This window comes from Saccostrea echinata, unplaced genomic scaffold (genome assembly GCF_033153115.1).
Source record: "Saccostrea echinata isolate AGI-Se365-2 ecotype Australia unplaced genomic scaffold, CSIRO_AGI_Sech_v1 ptg000019l, whole genome shotgun sequence".
Classification (NCBI taxonomy): Eukaryota; Metazoa; Mollusca; class Bivalvia; order Ostreida; family Ostreidae; genus Saccostrea; species Saccostrea echinata.
The window spans coordinates 2526571-2538410 of NW_026889768.1; the positions used below are offsets into that span (position 1 = coordinate 2526571).

Sequence of the window (11840 nt, forward strand, 5' to 3'; positions counted from 1 at the left end):
AAACCAACCTTTATATTTGTTGAATATTTGAATATTAAAATATTTCTCTGTCGCTTGTTATCAGTTAATTTTTTTCGACAACAATATAGTTTGAATAAAAAGACCACGAAGGAGAGTACGAAAACCTAATATTATTGAACTACGGAAATAGTTAAAAGTAATTAAAAGGCTAAGTGAAAAGGCGTAATAAAAAGTGAAAGGCATAATATGCGCATTAGAAGGCATTATTATACCTTTTAAATAACGTATTAACACAAAATAAGGGTTATTTCAAATATGATTTAAAAGTGTTAAACGCGAATCAAGAGGTGCTATAACACGGGAAAAGACCTTATATTATTATGCCTTTCGAAAGTATTTTACTTAATTCAAGTCACGTGTTTTCCACTTGTTTACATTTGCTGCTGGTGTGTAAAATGATGAATGGTTTTTTTTTTATTTGTCAAAAATATACTTGTTCACGAAATGTATTTTTTAAACAGCGATCTTCCATTATCGATCCCGACTTCATCATATGGAATTTGTCCATATAGTACAGCGTCCAGGCTTCAAGACCATTAACTGAAAACAGAATTAAATAAAAATTGTCGATTTTGAATATCTTGAATTTTATTTCACAAACACATTTTTCGCCCGCATGGCGCAGTGGTTAGAGCGTTTGCTCTAGAGTCGCGGAGTAAGGAGTTGATCCTTACGTCGCGGGTTCGGATCCCACTGTGGGACGTGGAGACCGGTCCTTCGGATGAGACCATATAAACCGAGGCTCTGTGTCGCAGTAGGTGCTGGCACGAAAAAGATCCATCACTGCTCAATGGTTCTGAGTGCCGAGTATAGGTCAAAATTTGCAGCTCTCCACCGGTGGCGTCTCCATATGAGTGAAAAATTCTCGAGAGGGACATTGAACATCAATAAACAAGTAAACAAACACAAACACATGATGGAAATTTTCTTACTTATCAAAATATATTAATTTGAAATTTTTACTTAAGTTTATTTTCAGTTTATGGTCTTGAGGCCAGATCTGCAAATGTAAAACAATTCCACGATCGTTTAGCATGTAAAATTGCAAACAGATTTTTAATCGATGGGATCATACTCTTGTATGAAAATATAATTAAGATGTAGAGAAGAAAATGTCGTTTACAGACTGGACAGGTATATAAAAGAATATAGAAAATATTCGTGGTGCAGTTTTGTATGATCCAGTCCATGTTCCTTAATTAAATCATAGATTGAAACTTAGATTGAAAATATAACAGAATAGTAATTGAAATAAGCCCAGATCTTGCAACCCCAAAACTTTTGAACAACCAAAAACCCATGAGAACAAAGATCGTGGGCATATTTTTTGTTCTGTGTGAAAGTCTGTAATTCTATCATAAATTTTAACCTTCCTACTAAATTAAGAATCATTAAAGGGAGAAACTTTATATTTGGCAAAATTATAGAAATTTACTAGAGCTTTGAGGACACATGATACATTTTTTTCCCCTAAAACCATGAAAATAACAAATAAACAGTCATGTTTATACGTATAATTAAAATGAATAAGTTTAGACGCATAGATTTCTATCTTTCATTCAAAATTAATTTCACAATGATGTCCTATAAAGTGATAAAAAATTGTTTATATTTATAAGGGTGATGGTAAGAAAGCAGAATTTTGAACATCATAAAAAGTCAACAATTTCTCAACATTTTTTAAGAAGTTTAATATTTGCATCATTTACAACCAAAATAGGCTCAACAAGTTTATCTTCTAAAAAGAGAAGGTGAGCTAGCGTTGTAGCCATTATACTACACAGTAGATATCTGAACCATTGTTTGAATTTGCTGAATCTATTAATAATTAATAGGAAGACCCAGTGGTGCACTGGGGGTGGTGTGGGGGAGGGAGGTCTCAATTAAGAATGGTGAAACTTGAATGGGCTTCACGTCGGTATTGGCATCACTTTGCTTCAAGTATTTCACTTGAAAGTGAAGTGTAGTTCAATGTAATTAAATTTTGAGATGAAAAATACAATTATTTTAAAAGATTGGTAGAACCAATGACCACGTATTTTGAACACTGAATATTCTAGTGTGACTTACTGCTTTGTAGCAACTGTATCTTCTGGGGCCTTTCCGGCAACTCGAAAAATCATTTCCGAGCTTGCAGGAAAGATCTGGGAAGGTACCAGACGCTCAACTGTCTCCGTAAATCTGCGATGAGCAGCTCGTCGAAAATTTACGGAGGCGACCGAATGTCACTTGGTTGTCCAAGTTCATTTGGTCAAGTTCAAGATCATTTTTTTTAAAAATGTAGAATTCATGTCTTGACCATGTTTTATAGTGAAGAAACTGAATGTGATTTGAAATTAGCTCAAGGTTATATGTAAAAGTATTAGGATTGATCCAAAACTTACGTCACAACTACTATAATTTTTTTTAATTGAAAGTTATCAACAAAATTTTATATAATCATGCCTTTATCATACCTTTATCTTTTTTACCTTTTGCTTAAAAATTTTCTCAGATACATTCATTACTTTTTTAAAATATTAAAATAAACACAACGTTAGGTTTCGTCTATCGCCGAAGTGCAAGAATATAACTGTTATCATTATGACGTTACTTTTCGGTACTTATTTTCAGGTAAGCCATAAATTTTTAAATCTCTCATATATACGTGAAATGTGGAGATAACGAACAGTTATCAAGCTCAAAAGTCCATTAAAACAATATAAATCGGGAGCAGAGCAAACATGGACCATAAGAGGTGGGATCAGGTGCCATGGAGGAGTAAGCATCCCCTGTCAGCCGGTCACACCCGCCGTGCGCTCAGTATCATGATCGGACAAACGGAAAAATCCGTAGACAATCCAGTGTTTTAATAATAGCTTACAATAAGTATGAAAAACTTCAGTCAGCATTCGCCTTAATGTTAGATTGTATTTGCTGACAAGGTCAATGTATCGACCATAGAACTTGCAAAATGATGACTTTAAACGAGACTGTTGATAACATTTTGTATCATGCATCATATTAGATATCATTTTTATCGTTTTATTTCATATACAGTCCAAACTTGTGCTAGATCATCTAGTCTTGAGCTATTTTAAAAACTATTTTAACTTACAAGAATGCATTTGCATATCCATTCCACTTTGCATACATATAAATCTTGCGAAGCAGTGGATTCAAAATAACCTCATTTTCCACGCACTTTCTTCTTCCAAGCATCTGTCAATCTTTCGACTTTAATTTACAGTGGTATTTCAAAGAACTTTTTTATAAAAAAAAATGAAAAGTATTTTCATAATGTTAATTATTTCCCTTATAAATTGTCAATGTTTTGAAATCTGACGTTGTCAGGTCCTCAACCTCTTCGGCATTTCAGTTGAAAAAGAAGGAAGTGAGTGGACGATTAGTGAACCTTTAACGTCACGAACTCTTGAATCTGACGGTACCTAATATCTACGCAAAAGAAATAAATATAGAAATAACATCTGAATAAAGTTCAAATAATTTTAAAACTCAAAAAAGACGCTTTATAGCAAAATGGTAGTAAAGATTATTAAATAGAAGCATTTGAGAGGTTATAAAGAATTGCGCGTGAAAAAAATGAGTGCCGAAAAGAGACGTCATAACGACGACTGTAACATTTTTGCCTTGAGACGATAGAAAAGACCCAACTTTTTGCTCATTTTAATATTTTGAAAAGTATTATAAATATAGTTATAAATATTATTATATATAACTAAATAAAATTTCAAAGTAAGAGTCAAAATAAAAAGGATTGTTAGTAAGGAAAATTTTATTGAAAACATTCTCTTATAAAAATATATATATATATAAATATAAAGCAACTTTAACATTACTTTTGGGCCATGCCTCGTACAAGGCAGTAAAGGTATTCTATCTGAGTCTTCCTCGTACAAGGCAGTAAAGGTATTCTATCTGAGTCTGTCTCGTACAAGGCAGTAAAAGTATTCTATCTGAGTCTGCCTCGTACAAGGCAGTAAAAGTATTCTATCTAAGGCTACCTCGTACAGGGCAGTAAAGGTATTCTATCTGAGTCTGTCTCGTACAAGGCAGTAAAAGTATTCTATCTAAGGCTGCCTCGTACAGGGCAGTAAAGGTATTCTATCTGAGTCTGTCTCGTACAAGGCAGTAAAAGTATTCTATCTGAGTCTGTCTCGTACAAGGCAGTAAAAGTATTCTATCTGAGTCTGCCTCGTACAAGGCAGTAAAAGTATTCTATCTGAGTCTGTCTCGTACAAGGCAGTAAAGGTATTCTATCTGAGTCTGCCTCGTACAAGGCAGTAAAAGTATTCTATCTGAGTCTGCCTCGTACAAGGCAGTAAAAGTATTCTATCTGAGTCTGTCTCGTACAAGGCAGTAAAGGTATTCTATCTGAGTCTGTCTCGTACAAGGCAGTAAAAGTATTCTATCTGAGTCTGTCTCGTACAAGGCAGTAAAAGTATTCTATCTGAGTCTGCCTCGTACAAGGCAGTAAAAGTATTCTATCTGAGTCTGCCTCGTACAAGGCAGTAAAAGTATTCTATCTGAGTCTGCCTCGTACAGGGCAGTAAAGGTATTCTATCTGAGTCTGCCTCGTACAAGGCAGTAAAAGTATTCTATCTGAGTCTGTCTCGTACAAGGCAGTAAAAGTATTCTATCTGAGTCTGCCTCGTACAAGGCAGTAAAAGTATTCTATCTGAGTCTGCCTCGTACAGGGCAGTAAATATATTCTATCTGAGTCTCTCTCGTACAAGGCAGTAAAAGTATTCTATCTGAGTCTGTCTCGTACAAGGCAGTAAAAGTATTCTATCTGAGTCTGCCTCGTACAGGGCAGTAAAAGTATTCTATCTAAGGCTGCCTCGTACAAGGCAGTAAAAGTATTCTATCTGAGTCTGTCTCGTACAAGGCAGTAAAAGTATTCTATCTGAGTCTGTCTCGTACAAGGCAGTAAAAGTATTCTATCTGAGTCTGTCTCGTACAAGGCAGTAAAAGTATTCTATCTGAGTCTGTCTCGTACAAGGCAGTAAAAGTATTCTATCTGAGTCTGTCCAGAATTACAAAATGGCCACTTCCGGGGCATTTGTGTTTATCAAACACATCTTGTTCAGAATTGTTCAATTCATTGAAAATTGATTTTTTTTTTAAAAATAAACATTTCAAATACGTATAAATACGTTACAATTTAATCTTTCCCGATGTGCATTTCATGGGAACAGAAGTTGACGCTGACATCTCTAGGATCTAAGACTTAAAAAAGTTAAAAAAATTTAAAGTGAAAAAGATTGTTTTTATAAAAAATAAATAATAAAAGTCCTTATAAAACATCCCTGACTATCAACATGATTTATTGTGGGTCAAAATGTAATTTTGCAGATTTTACCAAAGTAATACACGATCGAAATCACTAATAAATCCTGATTGCAGTGTCCAGCACTAATCGTATTATCTGTCAGTTGATATGTACTATTTCCTGATTAACTCTATCTGGACATTCCAAGATTACCATTCAATTATTACGGGAAGTAGGAAATGGTAAATTACTCTCTAATCATTGATACCGAAAACCAGTTGAGGCTTCATTCCAAATATAGATATTCGGTCTGTTTTGCTGTACTTCTTGAAGGGTTAAAATAATGTATAGAGTTTGTTTCTTATTAATAGTCATCTTCAGTAGAAAAGTGACTACAACACAGGAGATCTAGAAAGGGGGATTACAATAATTATAGTTATCAAAGAGAACACATTCATGGTTTCATAATCCTCATTAGAAAAACTTTTTATCTGTTCTTTTTGAACCAAACCTTTTAATGGAAAATATTTTAAATTGCTGGTTTTCACTGAAAATTCAACCCTTTTAAAATGATGCAACCTGCATTTTCCTTATGTAAACCATGTTTTTAATTACCTAACACAGGTACAATCCACCTATTCAAGGCATTACAAAAAGTATGAGAGGAAGCAATTTTGAACACAGAGAAGAGATTTACTATAATTTATTCATGATTAGTTACTATCATGAAAAAATATAACTCTGATTATGATGAAATAGTATTGTACGCATATATTGGTTCCTGATAATGTAAATTTTAACATAGTTAAGTTGCTGATTGTCAAAGCGTAATATTAAAAAATAAAGATCCTGTATTAAGTAGATGTTTAACGTTCTCACATTTGAATTTAATGTGAAAGAATCATATAATTATTACACGTAATGAATGAGAAATATGAAGATAACGAGCAGTGATCGATTTCAAAAAATCTACAAACAATACAAATCTGATAACAAGGCATAAAACACAGACCCCCGGAAATTTCAGAGGTGGGATCAGGTGCCTATGAGGAATAACCGGCCACATCCGCAGTGAGCCCTGAAATATCTGATTCAATGCTGTTTATATTTTTGTTAGGAGTAAAGATAGAGGCTTGGTAGAACATTTACTGGAACCCGCTGTGTATCTTTGTTCGAAAGGATTTTTATGTACTTTAGGAATACAATATAGGTATAGTAATTCAAATTGGTTGTTGGGAATATCATAAATATTAAAAACTGATATACGATTTTGAAGAATTTCCTCCTTAAGAAGGAAACTATGAGTAAAACATTTGATTACTACTCGTAAACTTAAGCCCAAGTTTCTCTGAAATGCAATTGAAATAATGAGCCTTAAAAATAAAATATTAAGATAACGAACAGTAATCAAGCTCAGATGTCTCTTGAAACAATACAAATTTGGAGCAGAGCAAACACGGACCTCTAAAACATCAGAGGTGGGATCAGTTGCCATAGAGGAGTAAGCATCCCCTGTCGACCGGTCACAAACGCCGAGTGCTCCTTGTCATGATCGGGCAAACGTAAAAATCAGTAGACATTTTGTATGAGAAACATCAGTCAACATTTGACTTAATGAAAAATTGTATTTGCTGTTAAGGTCATTGTATTGTTTCGATAATTTGCGAAATGTTCTTTAAATGAAACTGTTGATATTCTTGTTTCATCAACTTATTTGTCAATAGTTATCCTCGTTTTACAAATTGTTCTTACGTGCTCTTGCGTATACTGAGTAATCAACTAGGAGACATAAACTCCATATGCAGGTGATAATAGTGTATTGCTAAACAAAGACTATATGTTGTTATCTGCTTTGTAAGACGGGAGCAGTACATATTGATCGAGTAATCTTTTTTTGTATTGAATTATTGAAGACAGAAGGATGGACGATTTTTATATTGCTCCTCAATCGTTTAACACGATATTTCAACTTCAACCTTATATTCTTAATCCATTCTGACAAAGTGTGAAGGTTTTCTTCATATTTGATCCATCGTCTGGCAGAATTCATAATATCTATGAAATTTTATGAAATTTTGTCGCCAATTGAAAGACCGGGGTTCCAAAAGTTTTGTCTCTTTTAAAGAAATTATTGCCTCAAATGAAACCCCCCGAATTAAAAATCTAAATTAATTAGATAGTGATCACGTGATCCTGTGACGTCAAAGGCGACAATGGCTGATCAGTTCCTCACGTTAATCTTACTAAAAAATACGTGATACAACCTGAATTTTCTACGTTATGAACGACCAAATCACTGATTTTTCGATATGAATTTGAATAGCCAACCTTATATTTTAGAATTGTTAGGAACAAAAAATCTGAAAAATCTGTTAACATTGTAAAAATAGCAGCGAAGATAGCGAGGGAGACGCGGCGAAGACGAAGAAACTCGCCATCACAATACAATTTGATTTGTCATCTTATCACATGTATGAACTTTTTTGATTCACAAATTAAATATTATATAACTTTGTTATTCTTCGTTTTTAACATAAAAATTTATGCAAGTACGCCTTCATATGTTTTGTAAAGGATGGCGGTCTTGAAAAATATTTTCCGATCACGGCGAAACATTGCCGTAATCAGACCTACAGATGCAAAATATTTGGAATAAAAAACGAAAATATCTCAAAGGTCTTATAGCTTAGAACTAGTTAATGTTTCTATAGTAATTGAAAAGCACGTTAGGAATTATTTTTTTCAGTATTTTCGTAATTAAGCTGCATTTGTCCTTGATAACTCCATAAATAGTGTGCAACTTATCTCTCTATTACTGAATTGTCGCCTATGACGTCAGAGCAGTATTTCGCCGAAATCCGACTGAAATATGCATATTGCCGTATTTGAATTTCAACTCTCAATATCTCTTAAAATACGCTTTCAACAACGTTTATTGTATTCAGTATTTTAATAAACAAGGTTGTAGATAATATTTTTCATAAAATTAAGATTTTTGAAAAATCATGCGATAAGTCCTTTAAGATTCTCATTATAAACATATTCACGTCACCAGCAGGACTATAGTTGTAGAGAAAAGAGGGACATGAACACTTTCATTAGGATAATTGTGTTTCAGGCTCCGGGCCATAAAACTTAGAAGATCTCACTTTTGATCTAAGTCTCACTTTTACAAAAGGGATATATAGTGGAAAAGTGAGACTGAGATCAAAAGTGAGCTCGTCTAAGTTTTATGGCCCCGGAGCCTAATGCTCGATATCTAGGCACTGTAGAGTTTTATTTTAAATATAATTTTTAAGTTTTGAAGCAATAGTTGATGAATATTCTTTTTAAAAATACAGTAAAACACGCTTATAGCGAACATGCTTATATTGAATTGACGCTTACAGCGAAGTGATTTTCATTTTCCATGGCTTTAAAATATATTGCGAAGTTCACGGATATAACGATTTACGCTTATAACGAAGCAACATTGTCCGTCCCCGGCACTTTGTTACAAGCGTGTTTTACTTTTTATCAAAAACTGTCAATTTTTAATTTTTTTTGCTAAATTTTTTTGTTAAAATTACCTTGCTTACAAATATACTCTTTGGTCATAATTTGACTGAAATGTTTCACACCAAATAAAAGTTCGGAATATGAATAACTGAGGGACCCTCTGGCAACTTTACACGACTCTTTCCCATAATTCATAAAATATAGCAAATTGTTTGATGTAATAATCCCAGCTTTCTTTTTAAATTCAAATCTCGACTATTTTACGTTTCCTTTCATGCAGCTTCAGCTAGTTTTCAATGTATCAACTTCAAATTAAAACACCAAAAGAAAGTTAGTGTGATAATGATTTAACTTGGATTTAAGGAATAAGTACGCATTCAACTTAAATTTACAGGTAGATGAAAGCATGAGTTAAACTTTGTATGTCAGTTTTTTTTAGAATACACATTACCTGTAATCAATTCTACAAATAAGTTAAAGATCATTGTTCCGAAAAGAAACATCAAGCTTACATAATACGTCAAAAATATATTTAATTAGTTACACTCACTTTTCCCTATTTATGAAATTAAGTAATATATGTATTGGATATATTTCCGATAGTTCCGGTGACCTAACGAGCAGACATACTTAATGATAATAACAATACTTAATTCTCATGTATTTAGAAGTGATGTGGTGGGTATTCAGGTCAAAAAGTAGGCAGTATTTCAAAAGTGTTGATAATTATCGTATAAAAAGATAGCTTCATTCTGTCTTTCCAGAAAAACAAAGCAGTGGCATCCAACATGGGAGACTCAAACTGTGGGGTATGGTAGTTTTAATATCTCTTACATGTATATATCATTTATCATGCTCGGACATTAAAACTAGCAAGAGAGTATGTTTATTTATCAGGGTTCAAGGCATTAAGTAATGGGATTTCTATCCACTAATCAATGAATATAATGATCAATTTAAATACATTTTTAATAGAAACGAAACAATGCTTATCATTGTGTAAGGCATAATTAAAAATTGTTAGGGCTTTATTCTGCTAAGATAAGTCAAATCAAACTTCTCATTAATATTTTTGCAATTCAATTTGATGTCTTCATTATTTAAAATATAATAAGAAAAAAGAAAAAAAAATATGAGTTAGCAAAAATATTTTCGAGATTATTATTTTTTTATGTAACGTAAGTATTGATTTATGTATATCCTATCGACATGAATATTTTAATTGCACGTTTTTATTTTTGTAATTGAAGGCGTCGTATTGGGAGAGCAATATTTTGACGACAAAAAATGGCTTTGTGACTTTGTTGCTAGCCTCTGTTTGACAGCATGCTTCTGTGCCTTCCTCAGTCTAACTTTATTGACGATGTCCCGTTACATCTACTTATGCCACAACAATGTTTACGACAAAGTTTTTAACCGACTCTCTTGCATCATATTTTGCATTACCTGTTGGGTTGCTGCTTTCTTGTTCCAGTTTCCAAATTTTATTGAATGGGGAAAATATAATTTCGACCGAAAGAATCATCAGTGTATCTGGGATCGCACAGCTAGTTTGTCCTATACCTTGTTTGTCTCCATCGGTTTGATTGGTGGACCGCTCCTCGTAATGGCTATCTGTTACTTCCTAATTTTCCAACGAATATGGGAAACAAAGCGCGACATTTACCGAATGGACACAAAAAACCCACATAAAATGAGGAAAGCACGGACGGAAACTGTTCGTTCATCGAAAACCTTATTCTGCATATTTGTCGTGTTCTTTGTATGTTGGACGCCTTACGCTATAACTGTTGCCCTAGATGTCCAGAATAATCTTTCAACTGAAGTTCATTTGTTTGTGACACTTTTGGCACATTTGCATTCTAGCGTCAATTGCATCATATACATCATGGGAATAAAAAGGTTCCCAATGGGAGTTCTTAGTCTTTTTGCTTGCGGATCATCTCACATGGCATCAAGCACTTCTTAACCCGAAAAACATCTCCAAGGTTAACATGAAACCAAGTTTACATAATCCTCCGTTGAATTGGTGACTCATATACCTGAATTTTATTGTCTCCCTGTAGAACCCTTTATAAAAATGATGTTCAATGTTGAATAAAAAGTTCATTAACACTTAGCCTTTTTCTTTAGAAACAAAACGTACAATGAAAACTGTGATAAAATATTTGTTCACAGTAAGATTTAAAAGGAAAATGATATACACTTTTGTATGATTGTTGCAGTACTTTTATTTCATATCGAACATTAAAGTTTGATCACCTTTAACGTTTAGAAAATGATTATCATTTCTTTAGCTTTTTTTTACGAAAACCACATGCTTGGTGCATTAGACTTCTTTTGTTTCTGTGATAGCAGTGTTGGGACCCACCTTGCACAAACTTGAACAAACTCTCTGTTTTGCCTATTTCCTTGCTAATAATAATAATAATAGAAAGATTCCCCCATCCTACATTTTTTGTCTAATCATTTTTTTTCTTTTGGTAAGAAAAACATCATGGAATTTGACATTATGAACTATACAATTATTTTCATTGAAATATTCAATGTTTTTCAGTTGGATACGGAATTAACTTCACGAGTGGAACAGGGTTTTACTTCTATATTTTAACCAGTGTTAATATAAAATAATCCTGTGTGACGTATGAAATAAATTCCGTTCCAAATTCAAAACACTGGATTTTCTATTTATTACATTTTTTAAAAATAGTTATTGTTTCTTAATTTGCCGCTATCACCTATTTTCTGTGGCGTAGACTGTTTTGTAATAGCTTAGAGTTTGTCATAGATTGCGATTGTGAGATTGAAAATGGAGTTTTGGAGAAACTTTGGCTGTTTACTAAGTGACATGATTGTTTATTTATACTCTTGATGTCTTTATGGAGTATTTTCTTCAACTATTCCTGAAAGAAAGGGGAGCTTTTTCCTTGAATTTGTTGTTTTCACTGTGAAAATAACACTTTTGATATTTTCACGGTGAAAATAATACGCCTTTTAAAATATTTATTTAATTCAATGAATTAATTATTTCACTATTGAAAATGCAATA

At 33.0% G+C, this 11840-nt stretch overlaps 1 protein-coding gene across 1 annotated transcript; it reads left to right on the forward strand.

Annotated features, from left to right (window-relative positions):
- The first annotated feature begins 9579 nt into the window (after positions 1–9579).
- On the forward strand, positions 9580–10784 carry LOC133189668 (melatonin receptor type 1A-like). Its single transcript, XM_061325066.1, is given in 2 exon segments — positions 9580–9595; positions 10042–10784. Coding segments are annotated over 2 exon segments (759 nt in total).
- The last annotated feature ends 1056 nt before the right edge of the window (positions 10785–11840 follow it).